Raw genomic sequence first — 22,421 nt, 5'->3', positions numbered from 1 at the left:
AACTAAGTATATAAATAGGAACAAGTTACTCATTCTGGTTATTAAGTTATTGATTCTTCTGATTACATAAATAGCAATTATTTGCCTTCCACAGCCTTTACGGAAACTTATACACCAGAATAGTATAGGCACTCAGTATAAAAATTTTATATTGAATTGAACTGAACTATCCTAACACAAAAAAATTTCGATTATTCCTGATGAGTTAGTACTATGGATTTCTATGTTCTCTATATACAAATTTCATCACTGATGTGTTAACATTACACCTTGCATTATTGTATTTGGGGATCTTCCTAGCTATGTAAACACTACTCATATGGTATTTAATTATAACCAGTTCCCTCCAGCAAGGAAAAACGTTTTTAATTTCAATCTATTGCATCGAAACCTTACCTCACTATAATAAGTAGCGGGAATGACAAGAGAGGTAAAACCTCAACATCAGTCTTGTGTTATCTTCCCCTCATAGTTCAGTGACACACCACCCATTGGTCTTCTCAGATTAGTAGTATGACAAGAAAACCAAGTGGCGTCAGATCTGGGTTCCAGCCTAGATAGCGGGCTCTGCTGCTCATCAAATGAAAGTTCCGGGCAGCACTTTGTGAAATAAGGGCTTGAGCTGGCTCATTGCCAAGATCTCTTTCACCTCAGAATTCTATGGCCCATTTCACAAAAAAAACAATGCTCCAAAACATCATTTTCCCCTTTATAATATGTCATAACAAGTTAATTTTCAGTGGCAGAAACTACAGGCACATGAATGAAGAAAATGTTTTTGCACAAAATTTCAAACAGCAGCTACTGCAAAGGGCAGGCCTCCATCTCAGGCAGAAGTAGCAATAAATGGCACGCTGACTCACAGTTTTACCTTGGTGCATTCACTTCTCTGGATAATTTCCTTATGTTAGCCTAAATTATAAGCAGAGAGGACACAGGGATTGGGGATCGTGGAAGAGGAGAATAGCCAATTTGCTTTTCCTGCCCCCCTCTGCCCTAGCTCCTACTAGCATTTATTGCTAGCCTACTTTACTCCCTCAGGATGGACTAACAGTGCAGCCACTCACAGGAGAGTTACTGTTGCAAATAGCATGGTCAGGACAGCCTTCCTGAGAAGCTGACATTTAAGCAAAAATTGGGAAAAATTAAGGCAATGAGGCAGGTGGATACCTAGGAAAGAGTACTACCATCAAAAGCATTTGCAAAGGCCCATGGGATCCACAACCCTAAAGTGGGTGCTCATTTTATGATGAGAGAATGGAAGTTGAGAAAAGCTGAGTACTCCGCCAAAGTCACATAGCTAGTATGTGACATGGCCAAGATCTGAAGCCAGTTCAACACCAAGCCCAGGTTATGCGGTGGACCTGGATCTCAAGTTTTAGAATGTGCTCTGGGAATTCTGATGTGTGCCCCTGATTTGAAAACTCTTGCCTATATTACAGTGTCTCGTAAAAACCTACCTCCCCTCTGTTCTATGACAGAGTCATCTACTCAACACTCATCACAGTGTTCTGTGAGCCGCTTTGTACATCAAACCGTGGTAAAAATGTAGCAATCAGCATGGATAGAAAGACAGCTGTACTAACACAACTTGATGGAATGAACTCTTAACAAGCAATTGTGTGGATGCGTGGCCAGATTTAAGGATGTTCTGACAGTTTCCTTTCTAACAGCAATAGCTATGCCCCTGCCCAGTCCTCATTTTCCTTTTCTACTCACACCTCTCCGTCAGGCTCCCTGGGATCCAAAATAAATAAACGAATGAGCAAGGACACAGAAGAACAGTCCTCTCCACTGTCTGCTCTGGGTTTTTAATAGGCCACCGTACCTTTGCTATAATTACAGAGTCAAGGGCCATATTGTGTTACAATTTTATTTTGTTCTATAACTGGGTTATTCAGGCACTAACCAGATGTTCAACCTAGGCACCTGCTCTTCCTCACCATAAGCAATTCTCCCAATACATTTAGTCACCCACCTCCCTCCCCTGAATTAGAACAGCCACAAGAAGTTTAGGCTTCCTGGAGATAAATATGGGAATTAGTGCTCCAGCTATAAATTTCAACTCTCAGGACCAGCCAGGAAAATACCACTGGAGATGACAATGTTTTAACTAAGGTTAAAATTGCTCAGTCCCCTTCCCAGGGGCCATTCCTTAATTCCCAGGCATGTATTCATGCCTAGCTTCATTCCCTGAACTGGTTTTCCTGTCTCATCTCTCCCTGATTCTAATTTTGCCTAGATACTACCCTAGGTACTTGGCTCACAATCAACTCTGCTTCGTATCTAGCTTTCTGGGCTGGAAGTACCACTATGAGGACAATTTAGATTCAGCTCCTCTGTGCTTCCATGTTCAGAATCTACTAACTGGCCCCACACAACTAGAATAGAAAGTCCTGCTCCCACTCACTTGGCCACATCTCAATTTACCACCTGAGCATTTATGCCTCCCATGTCATGAAACAAAATGAAACAGATAATTTATATAGAATTGAAAAGGAAAGCAATAAAGATATTAAAGAGTTAGAAAATGAAAGAAAAGTATATAATTATTCAATTTGAATAAGAGAAAATTAAATGACGACTCAATAATGTTCTTCAACACTGAAAAGGAATTTTAAAATCCTACTCAAAATGACTTCCTCTCTCTACTAAAGACAAAGGGGAAAAATAAGCTTAAGAAAAAGCTCAGATACTTAGAGAAAGGAAGTTCTTAAGGTATCTTACATTAGAATTACTACTAGTGGAGATAATCATTTTCTTGGATAGTCTTTTTTTTTTAATTTTTATTGTTATTCAATTACAGTTGTATGCCTTTTCTCCCCATCCCTCCACCCCACCCATAGTCTTTAAAACAAACTGTGGAATATCAAGATCTATATCCCAGGCCTGAATTGGCCAGGAACCAGACGTGTGGCTTTGAGCAGGTAACTTCATTTATAAAGTGAAAATTACATTAAATTCTTCCTAAGATTCCTTTTAACTCTGACATTTCATGATAGCATAATTTTAATTCTTGGAAAAAAATAAAGGCAATTCCAACATGACATTGTGAGATGAAAGGAGTAAGACTGAACATTTACCGTAGAAAGATCTAGTCTAAAATTGTGACTTCGATAGTGACATGAGATTATCAAAGCAGTCGTGTGGAATGGTAGAAAAATCAAAAACATGAGAGTAAGGAATGCTGAACAGATAAGAAATTTAAGACAGACATTAATTTTAAAAACCACTATTATTTACACAGGAAAAAAACCAAAACAATACAGCAGGCTCCAAAACATTCCCCCATCAATATGGGCAACACTATATATTGGATAATTTGTTCCTACTAGAATGATGTCATCATGCCAGGTTTAACGACTTTTAATAACCAGCACATTTCAGTCATCTGTCACTTTCTCCCCATACAATCAAATTAGCCTTTCAATGCCCTACACTTCATGAGTCATAATTTTTCTGTTTATGATTCAGAAAAATGTCTTCAGCCAGTATTTCCCAGACTGCTGTGGGTTTATTCCAAGAACCAATTTCATCTTCACTGGTTTCCTACAGGAAACCAGACCAACTTCCTATTATTTTATTTTTCTTACTTTTAGCATACCATAGCCCACATCAAATTAATGAGAAGTGAGAGTGATAGAAGACTTTATTCTGTGCAAAGAGAAGCCAACACAAACAATGCCCAGTCTAGAAGTCATGGATTCAAAATTAAATACAAAATGTGCTAATATTAGAACCTTCTTTCAAAAGAGTTCCAAACCAAATAATAAGAAATGTATTTTATTTAACCTTATTGCAAGCATTCCATTGTCAGAAAGAACTATGGCTTAAAAACTATTGTCTATGAATGTAATAAATCCTACAAAGCTGATTAATATACAGAAATTAATTATAAGGAAAAAATGTGTATTTTCCATCCTAATACCTAACAAGCTGCTATAGAACAGGCAGACAACTGCAGCTCAATGCACAGAGCTTAGGAGTTGCAAGGGAACATAGAAACGTCTCCAGAGCGACCCGGCAGTCTGTCATCACCAGCTGCCATCATGCCAGCCCCTGCTCGCACCCGCTCTCTCCATGACTAAGAATCAATCTGACATTGTATCACAGCAGAAATAGTGGCACAGACCATGAGCTTTTAAAGGAGATTCTGACAATGGCTTATATTCATACTATTCTCCTAAAACAGTAGGAGTACCCAAGAAGTATTTATTCTCATGGACTACACACTGCTTAGAAAAAGTTTTCTAAAATGTGAAGAATTTTGGTATAAACTTACAGTGAATTGGGTTGTCTTTAGATTCTTTCCATTCTTGTCATTGCTGATTGCAGGGGTATGATTTTAGGCTTTAAAAGCTCACAGTCATTAACTGGCAGAGAACAGGGTTTTACCACATCAGATTCTAAAGCTGATACATTAAATGAAGAAGGTCTGAGAAGAATGCATTAAGGCGCATATAGGGTAGGGCAAAAGTAGGTCTATAGTTGTGAGTACATGAAACACAGAGTTTATTCTTGTATTATTGCTTATTAATTATTGTATTATTTATTTGTGTTGCAACTATAAAACTACCTTTCCCCAACCCTGCATCACATATGGATAAACCAAGAAACCTGAAACTACATCAGTAGTTTTCAAAGTGAAGTCCCCAGACCAAGAGCAATATTACCTGGGCAGGTCCTACAAACTGAAGTTCTCAGACCACACTCTAGACCTAATAAATCAGGAATTCTGGGGAAGTAAGCTTTATCATATTCTCTCTCTCCCTTGTCTCAAGATATTTCTAGAAAACACTTCACTCAATTTCCATTTCCCTCGTAACCCCTTAACTTCTAAACCCTCTGCACCCTGGCTAACTCTTCTATCACATCGCTAAAATGATCTTTTTTGAAGTCACAAATCAACTCGGACCTAACTGCCCAGGCCAATGATTTTTTCCTGGCGCTCATTCTCCTAGTCGCATCTGCACTACCTAGCACTGCTGGCGCCCCTTCCTGCCTGAAATGGCCTAAGGTTTTTTCCTTCTGTGACACAATTCTACCATCCTGCCTCTCCATCTCCCATTTCCTGTCATTAGTGATTACTCTCGCTCCTTCCACAATATAAATACATGGATGTCCCCAAGGTTCAATCTTCAGTCTTCAACTCCTCTTTTTCTGGCTGTTGCCTTGGCATCTCAAGAACTCCCAAAGCTAAATTTACATCTCTGTACCCCATATCTCCATCAAACCTCACAACACATTTAAACTATCTCATGACCCACTTCACCTGAATGTCCTTCCAGTACTGCCAACAGAATGTTTCCAAGAGGGAACTCCTCATCTCCTCTTCCTGACTCCAAAAGCTCCTCCTTGAGTGCATGGCTCACTGGGCAGTGAAGTGTCACTTTCCCTCTTCTCTGGCTCCCCATATCTTGCCAGCAAAGGGGTCAGCTCTATCAGGCATCTGGTTTCACTCTCAGCATTCCCAATTCTATGCCACCATCTTCATCTAAAAATTCCTAGGTCTTCTGAAGCCCTACCTCAAGACACTTACCTATAAAACTCATCTCTGAATCTATTTTTCCCCTGTTCAAAAACATGTGGAAGCTGCTCAAATGCAGCCCAACTTCCTACCTAGCCTTACTTCACATTTCTCCTCAACAAACTTTTTGCTCAGCTAATCTAGAATGCTCATCACATTGCAAGCATGCCCCAAGTTTTCTCACTTCACTTCTGATTCTACACCTTATATTATTACTTCCATTTTAACTACCAGTTCCTACTAACTTTGTCTATAAATTTCCTTCCTAAACCTCCTTGACAAAATGTGTAATTCCCTCAAACTGAAGATTTCTTTCTATCATCTCTAAAGACCCAAATACTAGTAGCACCCTCTGTCATTTGCCACGCACCACACCTATGAAAGTTGAGACCCTCCACAACAAAAGGGGGTTTTGCACGTCTTTGTGTCCTCCACTTTACCATGCATGCAAATATTTGTTGAAAGGGTAAATTATCTTATAAGCAAAAATTCATATTCAATTAACTACCATTTCTGCCAATTAACCAGCCATTGGGAGCAGGTGAAACACAATAAAAACAGGTAACTTCACAAACACAGCAGTTTAGAAGGAGTCAATTCAATCTCCTGTGCTTTCTATTCTTAAAGTACAATCACCCTAGACAGATAACCAGATACTATTAGGCTCACTTCAAGGTAAGGAAAGTAGATCGGATTTTTTGAGCTACAAAAACATTTTGGTAGTGGGAAAGCCTTTTATAAATAAATCTTTATAAAATTTCCTGCACCTTACACCAGGCCAGTTTATAGGTTTTAGAGATGATAAACTATCTACAATCCCAGAGGAAACTTCTTAATCTTAAGGAAATTAAACAGCAGTGCATTCATTCCAAAACACTCTGTTTTGTCTGGAAGATACTCTCATGGTTGGTCAGGAAGGTGAAACAGCCAGATAAATTATAATGTGAAAGATGGACTGATTGCTTCAGTTAGGAGTAAATAAAGTCTTCATTCCTGGAGTGATAAAAAGTCACTGTTCCTCTATAGAACAGAGGGGTGATAATTTCTCAAAGTATGGTATGCATGATACCCCTTCAAAATGTGAAAATACATTGAGAATCATTTAGAAAAACAGCTCTGCTCTAACCTGAATAACTTTCACAGCTCAAAGCTTAAGCTTGGATATAGAACTGAATCATCAGCGATTAAGAAAGGAGTTAATTTTTTTTTTCTGAGACATCAGAAAAAATACAAGACGTATTTTCGTTGATTGATATGTAGCCATCCTTCAAAGTTAATATTTCAGAGAACAATTATAAGATCTACACTCAATTTTTAAATTGGATATCAATAACAAAACTTGGCTTATAGCCCTGGCTGGTGTAGCTCACTGGATTGAGCACAGGCCTGCAAACCAAAGGGTCATCAGTTCCATTCCCAGTCAGGGCACATGCCTGGGTTACGGGCCAGGTCCCCAGCAGGGAGTGCATTGGAGGCAACCACACATTGATGTTTCTCTCCCTCTCTTTCTCTTCCCTTGCCCTCTCTCTAAATATAAATAAATAAAATCTTTAAAAGAAGAAAAACTTGGCTTATAACTATGTTCCTCTATGTTCTATACCTGCTTTCATTTTATCCAATTTATAATTTCTACCTTAAAATATCAGAGATAGAAAATAGGCATATAGCTTCCATTCTGCCCAAAGTTGAGATATGGAAAATAGAAAGTAAATAACAAATCACCTTCAAGATCTTCTGAAATAATATTGCTGAATTCATTCATCAAACAGTAAAAATACTTATAGATTTTATGGACTGTTTTAAGAGTTCATCTGCTTTTATCTCAAAGCTCCAATAACTTCCCTCACTGAGTAAATGTCTAAATAGATGCAATATCACCCCTAGCTTCAGATTTCACTCACTGAAGTAAGCATTACAATTTAGCAACAAAAACTTGAATTAAACAAACTGTTAGAACACTGGGGATGGGCTTCTCAGGTTTACTGCAACTTATTCCCAAATTAAAACAAAACAAAACAAAAAAACCCCTAAAGAGTGGTAGATAGACTACCAGATAATCTGAACATAGGGAAAGAAATCAGCATTAGCTGTATCATACTGAGGAGACAAGAGGTTAAAAAGGTTTTCTTGCAATGATTTTTACTACTTATAATAAAATAGTTATTGTGTTATTTTTAATATATTACTGAAACTCAAAAATATTATTTTCCCCAGTGATATAACCGATACCAAAAATTAATATTCAAATATAAGTTTTATCGAATTACATTTTAATAAAATGCTTCTTTTTGAATTTTATTGATTGTACTATTACAGTTGTCCCAATTTTTCCCCATTTGCCCCATTCATCCAGCAGCCCCAACTCCCTCCAGTGATCAATTCCCTCCTTTGTTCATGTCCATGGGTCATGCATACAAGTTATTTGGTAACTCCATTTCCTATACTTGCTCTTAAAATCTCTATTGTGTAATTACCAATTTGTACTTCTTAATCCCTTCAGCTTTTCCCCCATTTCACCGGAACTCCCTCCCAACCAGCCACCATTCCAACGTTCTCCATATCTGCGATTCTGTTTCTATTCTGCTTGTTTGCTTAGTTTGTTTTTTAGATTCAACTGTTGATAGTTATATATTTATTGCCACTTTAATGTACATTGTTTTTATCTTATTCTCATTCTTAAATAAGTCCCTTTAACATTTCACATAATAATTGTTTGGTGATGATGAACTCCTTTACCTTTACCTTTACCTTGTTGGGAAGCACTTTATCTGCCCTCCAATTCTAAATGATAGCTTTGCTGGATAGAATAATCTAGGTTGTATGTCCTTACTTTCCATCACTTTGAATACTTCTTGCCAGTCCCTTCCAGTCTGCAAAGTTTCTTTTGAGAAATCAGCCAACAGTCTTATGGTAACTCCTTAGTAAGTAATTATCTATTTTTCTCTTGCTGCTTTTAAGACTCTCTATCTTTAAACTTTGGCATTTTAATTATGATGTGTCTTGGTGTTGTCCTCTTTGGATACAACTTATTTGGGACTCTCTGTGCTTCCTAGACTTATACTGCTATTTCCTTCAACAAATTAGAGAAGTTTTCTTTCATTATTTTTTCAAATAGGTTTCCAATTTCTTGTGCTTTCTCTTCTCATTCTGGCACCCGTTATACGAATGTTGGAACACTTTAAGTTGTTCCAGAGGCTCCTTACACTCTCCTCAATTTTTTGGATTTTTTTTGTTACTGAATGATTGGATGTCTTTTTCTTCCTTGTGTTCCAAATCATTGCTTTGATTCTCGGTTTCATCTACTCTGCTGTTGATTCCCTGTAAATTGTTCTTTATTTCAATTAATGTCTCCTTCATTTCTGATTGGATCATTTTTATGCTATTGAAGTGGCTTGAGCATCTTTATTGTCAGTGTTTTGAACTATGCATTGGATAATATTGCTTATCTCCATTTTGTTTAGTTTTTTTTCTAGAGTTTTGTTGTATTCTTTCATTTGGGCCATATTTCTCTGTGGCCTCATTTTGGCAACCTCCCTGTGTTTGTTTCTATGTATTACGTAGAGCTGCTTTGACTCCGTGTCTTGGTAGAGTGGCCTAATGTAGTAGGTGTCCTGTAAGGTCCAGGAACATGGCCTCCCGTATCCCCCAAGCTGGGTGCTCAAGGTATGCCCTCTGTGTGGGCTGAGTACTTCTTCCTCTTTTAGTTGAGTCTTGATTGCTGTCAGGACTGGCTGTGACCACTGTCCAGCAACCACCTCCCTCTATAGCTTGTGGAGGTGGTTGGGTGGTGGTGCTCCTACATGGTCTGTAACGGTCCACTAGGTGTGCAGGCTCTGGGGTTTCCCAGGTGGTATAGGACAATGTGAGCCACCACCTGTGTTGTCTGGGGCCCTCTGGTGTAAGCTATAAAGTGATTTGCAGATGGCTGCTGCTAGTGCCAGGCCTTCGAGAGGAAGGAGGGCTTGGATCAACTGTTGCTTATTTCAGCAGATTTAGGAAGGTCTGAAGCCTGAGCCTAGCCCAGCCATTCATATGGAGAAGCTACTGTTATCAGCTTCAGTGGGCCCATAAATTGGCTGGGACACTGCCTTATCTAATCGTCAGGGCAGGGCTAACTATATCAGCCAAGTTGATGTAGACTCAGATATGATGCTGCCACTGTGGCTCTGTGGGGGAGGGCTCAGAAAAGGAACAATGGCTGCTGCCTATAGTTCTGTCTGGGAGGAAGCTGTACCCAGATCTTTCCCTGATGCCAGACACTTTAGTTCCTCCCTGTATGCAGCCAGTGCCATTCAAGCTGCTGCCCTGGTGATGGAGCTCAGAGTGAGTCTGAGTAAGTCCATGTGCAGGGCCCTCCAAGAAGAGATACCTGAGAATCTTGCAGTTTCTTCTGCTGACCCACACCCACTGATTTTTACAGCCAGAAATTATGGGGACTTATCTTCCCAGCACTGGAACCCTGAGCTGGGTGGTCTGATGTGGGGCTAGTATCCCTCACTCCCAAGCTATTCTTCTCTTTTTAATCCACCACACATGGGTTTGGGACCAGCCTGTTCTTCATCTCCATGTCTCCAACCTCCACACCTCCTACTGTCTGGATGAATGATTTTTTAATTTTTTAGTTGTCAGACTTGCATACGGCTCAGTTTTCTGTCTGTTCTGAGTGATAGTTGTGCTGCAGTTTAGCTGTAATTTTACCATGGTTGTGTGAGGAGGTGAGCCACATTTACCTACACCTCCATCTTGACTGGAAGTCTCAAAAACACCTCCTTACAATGTGATTTGAAATGTCAGAAAATACATCTCAGTGGGGTTCACAACTACAAGATCAACCAAAAATAAATGAATACTGCTATTTTAATGTTAGCAGTAAGATTGTATTATATTGTTCAATAACAGAGAATGTACTTTTTAAAAACGTATTAGAATTTCTATTAGGATTCATTAATACCCAAACTAATATTGACTATTACATTTGAGGACTATGGTTGTATTACTGTATTAAGAAACAACAGACAAAACGTAAATTTCAGAATAACTCAGGAACACAGCTGAATAAACAATGATAATAAAAATGGCTTACTTTGACGTGGCTCTGGGCTCCAAGATTGTAGATCTCACTAGGCTTAACTTCATTAATGATCTTCACAAGGCAGGTACTGTCAGTGAGATCACCATAGTGCAATTTCATATCTTTAGGATTCAAAAACATAGCATTAGATAAAAGAAAACAACATAAGCCCAATTTTTTAAAATAGTAAAATTGAAATGCATATTCTGAAAGTCTAAAAGCCAGACTGGTTCTGGAGCAGCAGAGTCTTTAAAAACTCACTAAAGTAGGAGGAAGATAGTCACATTTGTTGCTTGTGTCTCTACAGGATTTACAAAATCTCAGACAAACTTTTTAAAAAAATCACAATATTATGACAGACGTTACATGATTAATGTATCTTATAGCTCCCAGGTGGTTTTAAGACATGTTACATAAGAGTGAGATTCAGACAAAGAAAATTTAACACATTGATAAAAGTGAAGATAGCTATGTTCAGAAACTTTTATCTAGCAATTTTGAAGTACTTCATAAACATCAATCCTAAAGCAATCCATGAAATGCCTAAAGTAGTGACATAATTGATTAAAGGACAACTAGCCTTACTCTACCCCGAAATCTAAGCAGATCCTTACATTGACTTCACTAGGCAATGACACGTATATGAGCAATTCACTAATTTGATCTTTTTGTTATTTTTATACAATACTGATTTATGTCTAGATCCAACGGCAGTACTATTCTGTACTTTACACAAAAATGGTAACAACTTTTAGGAGGATGTAATGAATGACCTAAATATTAAGATGAAAAGTCTTTACTACAGATGAGGTCATCTTCCTGTGATATCACTAACTGCACAAGTAACTCAAGTTTTCAAATATCTTAGGCTCTTAGGTGAATATAAAATCACTTATGGTTTAAAGCTGACTGGATTATCCCTGCTGGCTGGAAAAGCTGGATGAGCAAAGGATGATAAACTTTAAAAAATTTTACCATCCTTTGGAAGGTAAAAAATTCTACGTCCTAGTCCCAGCTCTGTCTTTTACATGGTATGTGGCCTTAATAAAGTCACAACCTCCCTCTGCCTCCACTTCCTCATTTGTAAAATGGTCTCATTCAGAACCTTGGGAGCTGCTGGAAAGATCAAATGAGAAAACACAGTGACTGTACTATGTAAACCATAGAGCTACCTACAGGCAGTTTCATTAACAAAAGTAGCAAAAAACTGTAAATATTGACAATGATCTATATAGCAATTTAACAGTTTTTATTTGGTTTGGGATTTGTCTTCACAAATTATTTTAAAAATTAAATTAACATACAAAGATTGCTTAAACCTAATTAAACTAGACCAAATTTTAAAAGCAAAAGAATGCTCTGTGAATATGGAGGTGATATTACTTGAAGGGATAGGAACACCAGAAAAAGGGTGATCAAAGGCACGTCTACTCTTGGTCTCTATGGTGGGGTGACCTGACCAGTATCCTTGTAACAGCTTAACCAAGATGACACTTTGACCCAGGGGCAGCAAGCAATGAACGGTTTTTAAAACAGACAGATAGCATTCAATACAGATAATTCATGCTGCAATTTAATGGGCTTTGAGAAAAAGAACCTTTGAAAATACCTTGTAGTACAGGAAATTATACAAAGAGATTTTAGAAAAAGAAATCACTTACTTCCTTCAATATGAGCCTGGGGGTTCTTATACAGATGCTCAATTCGGCCGGTATTGAATGAACTGGATCTCCGTACAATGCCATGAACCTGCATTTTTATAGTGTGGAAAGATGAGAATAAACTATAAATGTACAATGAAGGTTAATAAGCAACTCAGAATTTCTTTTGCTAATGCTTAGCTTTGTAAAAAATACATAACTATTATTTACAAAAATTATTTTTACATTGTAAACAAGTTCCACTGCTTATATTCTCCCCAACCACTGCCCTCAGCCACCAGCACCCTACGTCCATTTTTCACCAGTGTTTTTACTGCCAATCTCAACAAAAGTCATTAGATAATCATGTGACTTCACAGCAAGCACTTCGTTTTAGATACTCAAATGCCTCCTTTTCCAAGCACACACACTTACAGCCTTACTGCTGACAAAAATATCTCTTAACTTTGAAACTGAAGACAGACCACAGGAGCCCATATCAGTAAAACAGCCCTGAGGACCTCTTTAACGCAGAACATACAGCTGAAAGCCTCTAATGCCAGCACATCTTTTCAGTGCCTTTGGACCTTTGTATCTTACACATAATATGTTTTATTTGTTTGTTTGTTTGTTTATTTATACATGAATGTACACACATATATCTGTGTCCATGAATATAATCAGAGAGCAGTTGCTGTTATGCAGCTATGTGGAAAAGTAAGAAAGCTAAATAGCACAGGTTGGGGACAAGATTTATCTACTACTAAAGACATGAGGAAAACTAAAGTGAAGAGAGGATTTTTTAAAAAAATATGTTTGAATAACAATGAAAAGTGTGAGGAAAAATAAGTCAATAGAACAAGAATGCATACCTGTCTAATACTGAAGAAAAAACTGTTTGTGTCTGATATGCAAGATAAATTATTCAAGACCTGGTACTGCTTCCTTCTTGTCAAGTTTGGCCCCTTTGTCTTGTCAATGCTAATACCAACTTATGTCACCAGCTAAATAAGTTCCAGTTCTACTGGTGGCAGATTTAATCTTTCATTTTTTTCAGAAGTGTTCCTTCTAATGTTGGATAGTATCATTTGCAGCTGAATACCCTTCTATATTTTAGCTCAACTGTTTTCTGTCTATTCCAAACAAAATTAAATTCTTGGCATGACTCAAATATTCCAAATACAGTGGGAAATTATAAGCACACAAGACTTTTCAAATAGAAGGAAATACCATCATCATTTTATATGGTATACACAAGAAAATTACATCTACAAAAGGATACAACACACCCCAATTAATAATTCTGTTGGTTAGTTGTTTTGTAGTCAACTACAGAGAAAAGCATCCGTCCATTTTTTTTTCCAAAAGAACTAAACCAAAGAAAATTTGGTAAACATGACAACATTTTAAGAAGAGAAGAACATCACAACCTTGGTTCACATTTTAGGAGGTAAAATCTAGGAAATATTAAATTGAGATTTGGGTATACATAGCCATTTCTTAATTTAGAAGTGAAGAATATAACACATTAAACTTATGATTTATTCTACTTGATGGTCTCTCTAATTTTCAAATTGTTCCTTAATTGTAAACTTGACCTACTCTACAAACTTAACAAACATTGTTAACAGAAAACAAGTTCACAAATATACATAGCAAAATTGATGTTTACCACCACAGTTATTTCTGAAATATAGATTTTTCAGCTTTATTTCATTGGATAGATAATAACTTATATGTTCTAAATACAGATAATTTAACTTTGACAATGAAAAAACAATAAAAATGTGGTTTAGTTATTTTTTCTCTTGATTGTTTAATTCTGGGTAAGTCATATATTACAACTCAAAACAAAGAGAAATGCCATATACATACACTGTATACAAACATAAGGCTCTGATAAAAAAATTAAATGATATCGATGGATTCAGTATGAAAATCGGGCAGCTATGAAAAGTTACAGCATAAAAATCACACAAGTGTGACAATAAAGCATTAAGCACAAATTATTTGTTTTTTCTAAATACCAAATAACGTGTTTTAATTTTCCCTCACTCCCCACTTTTGGTACATGTATACAGGGAAAGAAAGACCTGCCAAGTGCTTAATCCATGACAGCAAGTGTTGTTCTAAGAACTTAGGAGAGCTAAGTCTCTCTGTCTCTGAGGCGGGTGAAATACATACTTTAAGATAAGCCAAAATGTGTGCAAACTGGATGATCTAGTTAATCGGGATGTAACTAGGATTATTTTGTTTATTTTTGTAAGGATTTTGGGGGGAAAAGAGAGAAGAAATTAGAAAACCAAAGTGAAAAGATAAATGAGCTGAATGACTCCATATAAACTTAATCAAAATCATTATTAAATTACAGCAGTTACAAAACAAAACATAGTTCTGAAAAACTGAGGACTTGAATGCAAGTGAGTATTTTGACAAATAACCTTCATGTCCCATTTAACTAAATGATAAAAAGGAAAATTTCAGGTTCTCTCAGTGTCAAAACAGTACTTGAAGAAATCCTTCCTTCCTTCCTTCCCTCCATTCTTTTCCCTTTCTCCCTTCTTCCATCCAAAAAAGTCTATATTTATGTTTACTTATTTATTTAATGTAGTCAAGAAAACAGAAAATTTTTACCACTGAATTTCAAATTCTTCTGTATCTAGATTTTTCCTGGAGGTAAGGATGCCTTCCAGGGATGTTTAACACCTCTTGCTTTTTTTTTTTTAAGTATAGATTATGTAGGTAACATCAACAGCTAACATGTAGGTGGCAGTGACCATGTGCTCACTACTCTTTATAGATATTAAATCACCTAATCTTCACAATACCCTATTACTACATGCATTCTACCGATGAGGATGCTGCCTGAGACCACACAGCTAGTGTGGTGTTAAAGACTGGACATGATCCATCACGCGAGCACTCAGAATGGTTTCAAAATGAAATCCATAAAAAAGCTTTTTTTCACCACTGATTCTGGGATATACAACAACCCAGAAAAAAGCAATTCAAAGATTCTCACAGACCAAGAATGGAAGCACAGAAATTCCATGTCCGAACAAATAATTTGTCAGAGATAAGACTGGACAAGCTTTATATACCTTTTTGTTCTCCTGATCTCCCTAGTTGTACTGAATTTCCCAGAAGAGAAACCCACAATTTACCAATTCTTTATGTTAAATTCTTGTATATTTTGATGTGATTGTTACCAAGTTATTTAATATAGATTTTTCACATATCCCTAGGTAAATTCCAGTTTTTAAAGGGTTTAATTTTGTCTTTCATTTCTCTGGTTTCTCTCTATATTTTGCTCAATTTATACTCCATATTATTGTGCACTAGTTTCAGGCGTACATAAGTATGCTGTTGGCTAGCTGCTAACAATGACACTAGGAAAGCACTAGAAACTTGAATGTAGTTTCACAACAAGCTTCACTTCTGTTGGATTTCCTTTTTCCCTCATGATGAGAAGGAATATGCACAGCACTAGGATCCTAGGCAATGTAACCTGCCTGCCTTTCACTAATGCTATTTTATGAACTGGACTGAGTCTGCTACAAATCCTGTTGTCCTCAGCTTGTCAACATCAAGCACTGCATCACTTTATCACTCCTGTATCAACAAATCCTGTAGATCTCACAGAGCTCCTCTGGACTGTGTCCACAGATTATCTCACCGAATCTTCATGACAACCCTGGGGAAAAGGTACGCCCATCATCCCCATCTATGGGAAGGGACTAAGCCTTAGAAGGTTCAGTGCCCTGCCCAAGGCCACAGAATCAGCAAGTGGCAGAGGAGAACTGGGACACAGGCTGTCCAGCACCAGAGCCCAAGGGCTTTCTCTCCTTTGCTCTGACCTGGCTGACAGGGTATAAAAGAGAACTACCCCTTGTACTTCAACAATGTGCAGAAATAAATACATACAGTTATTGTTTTGTTTGTTTTGTTTAATAGGGACTGTTGCATATTTTTTATTTTATTATTTTTAACTTTAAATTTTACTTTTCAATTATAGTATACATTCAATATTACTTTGTATCAGTTTCATGTGTACAGAACAGTGGTCAGACAATCATATAATATACTTTACAAAGTGACCCCCCAAATATTTCCAGGACCCAGCTGGCACCATACAGTTATTATACTATTATAGACTACATTTTCTATGCTGTGTTTTACATCCTTGTGACAGTTTTGAAACTACCAATTTGTACTTCCTAATCCCTTTACCTCTTTCACCTAGTGACCCCAACCCCTTTCTTCGCTGGAAAACAGTCTGATCTCTGTATCAGTGAGTATGTTTGGTCATTTACGCTATTCTGTAGATTCCACATATAGGTGAAATCATATAGTATTTGTCTTTCTATGATTGTCTTATTCACTTAGCATAATTCCCTCTAGGTCCAACCATGTTACCAAAAATGGTAGCATTTCATTCTTTTTTATGGCTAAGTAATACTTCCATTGTATATACGTACCACAACGTTTTTATTCACTAGTCTACAGGTAAGCACTTGGGTTACTTACTATCTTCACTGTAGTAAATAATATTGCAAAAAACATAGGGGTGCATATATTCTTTTGGATTAGTGTTCTGGGTTTCTTCAACTATATACCCAGAAGTAGAATCACAGGGTCATATGTCAGTTCCATTTTTAATTTTTGAGGACTCTACATAACTGTTTTCTGTAGTGGCTGCACCACTCTGCATTCCCACCAACAGTGTACAACAGTTCTCTTTTCTCTACATCCTCACCAAAACTTGTTTGCTGATTTATTGATGATTGCCATTCTCACAGGTATGAGGAGATATCTCATCATGGTTTTAATTTACATTTCTCTGATGATTAGTCATGTCTAGGATTTTTTGGGCTATCTGCATGTAGTCTTGAAAAAATGTATATTTGGGTCCTCGGCCCATTTCTAAATTGAATTGTTTGGGTTTTTTGCTGTTGAATTGTATAAGTTCTGTATAAATTTTGGGTATTAACCCCTTATCAGATGTATCATTGGAGAATATTGTTCCCCATTAAGTAGGTTGTCTTTTCATTTTGTTGACGGTTTCCTTGGCAGTAAAAAACTTTTTAGTTTTGATGCAGCCCTATTTGTTTATTTTCTTTTTTCCCTTGCTTGAGGAGATATGTGAGAAAAAAAGTACTGCTATTAGAAATATTTTACTGCCTATGTTGTAGGAATTTTATGGTTTCAAGTCTTACATTTAGGTCTTTAATTTGAGTTTATTCTTGCATATGGCACAAGGTGGTGGTCTAGTTTCATTTTTTTTGCATGTCTCTGTCCAATTTTCACACACCATTTATTGACTAGACTGTCTTTACTCCACTGTATGTTCTTGATGTTTTGGTCAAATTTTAATTGACCATGCCTGGATTTATTTCTGGGCTCTCTATTCTGTTCCATTGATCTATGTGTCTGTTTTTATGCCAGTACTGTGCTGTATCGATCACTATAATCTTCTGGTATAGTTTGATATATCAGGTAGCATGATACCTAACTTTGTTCTTCTTTCTCAAGATTTCGGTAGTTATTTGAGGTCTTTTGCAGTTTCATATTAATTTTTGGATTATGTTATACTTCTGTGAAATATGCCACTGGTAGTTTGATAAGGTTTGTATTATACAACAGATTGCTTTGGGTAGTATGGATAGTTTAATATTAACTCTTTCTATCCATGAACACAGCATATGCTTCCATTTATTTGTATCTTCTCCAGGTTCTTTCTTCATTATCTTACAATTTGCCGAGTACAGGTCTTTTACCTCCTTTTTAAAATTTATTCCTTTGTAAATAAAATTGTTTTCTTAGTTTCCCTTTCTGATAGTTCATTATTGTTATATAAAAATGCAACCAATTTCTAAATACTTCTTTTGTATCTGCTACTTTACTGAATTCCTTTATCAGTTGTTGTAATAGTTTTTTGGTGGAATCTTCAAGGTTCTCTATATAAAGTATCATGTCATCAACCCTAGCTGGTGTGGTGGCTCAGTAGATTGAGTGCCAGATTGTGAACCAAAGGGTCACTGGTTCAATTCCCAGTCCAGACACATGCCTGGATTGCGGGCCAGGTCCCCAGTAGGGGGCTCACAAGACGCAACCACACATCGAGGTTTCTTTCCTTCTTTCTTCCTCCCTTCCCCTCTCTCTAAAAATAAATAAATAAATAAAATCTTTAAGAAAAAATAAAGTATTATGTCATCAGCAAAAAATAAGTTTTCTTTCTTTCCAATTTGGATGTCTTTTGCTAATTCTTCTTTTCTGACTGCTGCTATTTTGAATAAGAGTGATGAAAGCGGACATCTCTGTCTTGTTCCTGATATTAGGGAAATGCTTTCAGTTTTTTCCCATTGAGCACAATGTTAGCTGTGGGTTTGCCATATATGGCCTTTATTACATTGAGGTATGTTTCCTCTATTCCCGCCCTGCTGAGAGATTTTATCATAAATGGGTGCAGATTTTTGTCAAATGCTTTTCTGTATCTATTGATATGATCATATTATTTTTATCCTTTGTTTTATGTGGTGTATCTTGTTAATTGATTTGTGGATATTGTACCAACTTTCCATCTGAGGGATAAATCCCACTTGATGATGATGTATGTTCTTTTTAATGTATTGCTGTATTTGCTTTGCTAATATTTTGTTGAGGATTTTTGCACCTATGTTTATCAGGGATATTGGCCTATAATTTTCTTTCTTTGTATTGTCTTTATCTGGTGTTGGAATTACAATAATACTGGCCTTGCAAAATGAGCTTGGGAGTCTTCCTCCTCTTGAATTTTTTGGAAGTTTGAGGTACAGTGTTAGTTTTCCTCTAAATGTTTGGTAAAATTCACCTGTGAAGCCATCTGGTCCAGGACTATTTTTTTGTTGTAAGTTTTTTGATTACTTATTCAATTTCATTAGTTGTAATCAGTTTGTTCTGATTTTTTGTTTCTTCTTGATTTGATTTTGGATAATTACATGTTTGTAGGAATTCATCCTTTTCTTTCAAACTATCCAATTTGTTAGTATACAGTTTTTAGTAATATTTTCTTATAATCCTTTGTATTTCTTTGGTGTCAGATGTTGCTTCTCTGTTTTTGTTTCTGACTTTGTTTGGGTTCTCTCTCATTTTTTCTTGATGAGTCTAGTTAAAAATTCATCAATCTTGTTTATCTTTTCAAAGAACCAGCTCTCGGTTTCATTGATCATTTGTATTGTCTTTTAGACTCCATTTTTTTTTATTTCTATTCACTTTGAGCTTTGTTTGTTGTTCTTTTTCTTGTAAGTGTAAAGTTAGATTTTTGTATTTGAGATTGTTCTTATTTCCTAAGGTAGTCCTGTAATGCTGTGAATTTCCCTCTTAAGACTGCTTTCGCTGTGTCTCATAGATTGTTAGGTCACTTGTTTTTATTTGCATTTGTATCAGGATATCTTTTGATTTTTTCCTTGTCCTTGTTAACCCATTTGTTATTTAGTAACATGTTATTTTGCTCCTACATGTTTTTTCCAGGGTTTTTGCCCCCTTTTAATTGATTTCTCCTTTCATACCTTTGTGTGGGAAAAGATGCTTGATATGATTTCAATCTTCTTAAATTTGTTGAGATTGGTGTTGTGTTCTAATATGTAATCCATCCTGGAAAATGTTCCCCGTGCTCTTGAAAATGCTCAAAAAATATCAATTAAATCCATCTGATCTAGTGTGTCATTTAAGGCCACTACTCCCTTGTTGATGTTCTGTCTGGAAGATCTAGCCATTGATGTCAATGGGGTGTTAAAATCCCTGACTATGACTATATTATTGTCAATCTCTCCATTTATGTCCATCAAGATTGCTTTATATATTTATGTGCTCCTATGTTGGATACATAAATGTTTACAAGGGTTATATCCTCTTGTTAGACTGAACCTTCAATCATTATGTAATGTCCTTTTATGTCTTTTATTGTAGCCTTTGTTTTAAAGTCTATTTTGTCTGATACAAGTACATCTATCTCAGCTTTGTTGTTGTTGTTGTTGTTACCATTTGCATGAAATAACTTTTTCCATGCTTTTGCTTTTAGTGTGAGTATGTCTTTCATTCTGAGGTGTATCTCTTGTACACAGCATGTATACGGATCTTGTTGAGTTTTCATATCCAGTCAGCTACCCAATATCTACTGATTGGAGCCTTTAATCCATTTACATTTCACATAATTATTGCTAGGTATGTAGTTATTGCCATTTTATTCCTTATAATTATGTTTATCTTTTCTCTATCCTTTTAAAGAAGAAAATATATAATATTTTAAAGGGTGATTTTGTATCAAACATGACAATTCTTAACTTTCCTCATCATGAATGACATCTATAGATGTTCTAAAATAATGAACTAGGATTAGATCCATTCTCTTTATGCTTTCTTTAATTTTTAATCTTGAGCCAAATTCAAGAAACAACCAACAATAAAAACTGTAATTTTATACCTTTATACAGAGTCTCTTCTCAATGAGAGTTGGACCACAGATGAAGCATTCCTTCAGTTTTCCCATTAAAGTAGTTAATTGAAAACATGATCAGATGTGAGGATTTAGGGGCCACCTTAGATGACCATGCCCCATGGCTTCAGGAATCTAATGAGTGAGGTCATGATTACTATTTAAGATGACTAATCAGTCTATAAATATAACACATTCCTTTTCAAGTCATTCATCAATGTCTGTTTTTGCTTCAAGATTAGCCAAGCTTTTTATACCTTTACGTTGTTTTCTTGACTAAAAAGCAATAAAGGAATAGATCTAATTTTGCTCTGTTAACTCTCTATATAGTTTGTTCTTGCCCATGGAGCCCCATCATCACTACCCAGCCAAGTGTCTACTCTTTGACTTGCCTCCTTCCAGCTGACTGTTGCTTCCCCATCTTCACAATGAAAAGCTTTGCCATGCTAGCCAATTAAAGTCTGCCCCTTTCTTTTCTAGGAGGAACTCAGCCTCAGTATTAAGTCTATTCATAGAATTTGTAGTGATATTCCTTATACAAAGACTATATTCAAAATAATATGAGAGCTCAGAGAAGCAAGCCCCACAAATTATTAGGTTGGCCAAAAGTCCATATAGTTTTTTCCATAAAATAAAAGACACATTTTTTATTTTCACCAATAACTTTATTGATTTGGATATTTTGAGTATGTCAGCTATCTCCTGCATGGTATAACGTTGATTGTTTTCAATTAATGTCTCCACTTGATCGCTATCAACTTCAACTGGTCTACCCAACTGTGGAGCATCATCCAGTGAGAAATCTCCAGCACAAAACTTCTCAAACCACTTTTGACACATTCAATCAGTCATAGCACCTTTCTCTATACACTGCACAAATCTTCTTTTGTGTTTCAGTTGCATTTTTACCTTTCTTGATATGACATGGCAAAAATGTTGCATATATTCTTCTATCTTCAATATTAAAATGGCTACACAAAAAATTCAACAATTTTGATAAATATTTTTAAAATGCACACTAACAGCTGTCACAATACAATCTAACAAAGCTATTTCAAATAAAGTTAAGGATAACTAAGTGCTTACTAGAGCCTTCTTACAGAAAAAAAAAAAAATGAACTTTTTAGCCAACCCAATATCTTATGATTGAATGATCTCATTTGAATCTTTAGTTCCAGTGGTTCTCAAGGTGTAGTACCCAGGAGGGCAGCATCAGCAACAACCAGGGCTTGTTAAAAAGGCAGTTTCCAGACCTCAGAGTCAGCCATCTGTGTCATAATGAGCTCTGGGAGATTCTGATGCATATTAAAGGTTGAGAACCTGCTGAATTAGAAGTCTGTGCTCATCCAGAATTGCTGATGTTGACCCTGTCAATTTAGGTGTGGACAGGTATACCCCCCTCTAATCCTACTGTATGCTATTTACCCTGTTATTGTGCTCATGGTCTTGAGCAACCAGGGAATGCTGGCTAATAATTCTGGAAACTCTCCAATGTAGCCTCTTCGAAAAATCACTCTCACGTTTACTTTGATCTAAGCACAAAAAGATAAAGCCTGTGCTACCATGAGATTCCTCGTAATAGCTTATCCTCCAATTTTATTAATCTCTTAAAACTGAAGACAGTAGCCTATTAAAATTGAACACAGTGTGGATAAACATGCTTTCACTCCCTGCATTCCTACAAAACTCATATTTCCCCTGTGCTAAAAG

At 36.5% G+C, this 22,421-nt stretch overlaps 1 protein-coding gene across 1 annotated transcript in view; it reads right to left on the bottom strand.

Annotated features, from left to right (window-relative positions):
* GMDS (GDP-mannose 4,6-dehydratase) overlaps window positions 1-22,421 on the bottom strand; it is a 714,528-nt gene that overhangs the window by 549,686 nt on the left and 142,421 nt on the right. The window contains exons 3-4 of the mRNA XM_024552328.3: window positions 12,260-12,347; window positions 10,611-10,720 (exon numbers count right to left, since the gene is read on the bottom strand). Of these exons, the coding sequence (XP_024408096.1) occupies window positions 10,611-10,720; window positions 12,260-12,347 (198 nt within the window). The remainder of the gene's footprint in view (window positions 1-10,610; window positions 10,721-12,259; window positions 12,348-22,421) is intronic.

Source organism: Desmodus rotundus, chromosome 3 (assembly GCF_022682495.2).
Source record: "Desmodus rotundus isolate HL8 chromosome 3, HLdesRot8A.1, whole genome shotgun sequence".
Classification (NCBI taxonomy): domain Eukaryota; kingdom Metazoa; phylum Chordata; class Mammalia; order Chiroptera; family Phyllostomidae; genus Desmodus; species Desmodus rotundus.
The sequence above is the reverse complement of the archived record's forward strand: the minus strand, read 5'-3'. Positions and strand labels throughout refer to the sequence as shown.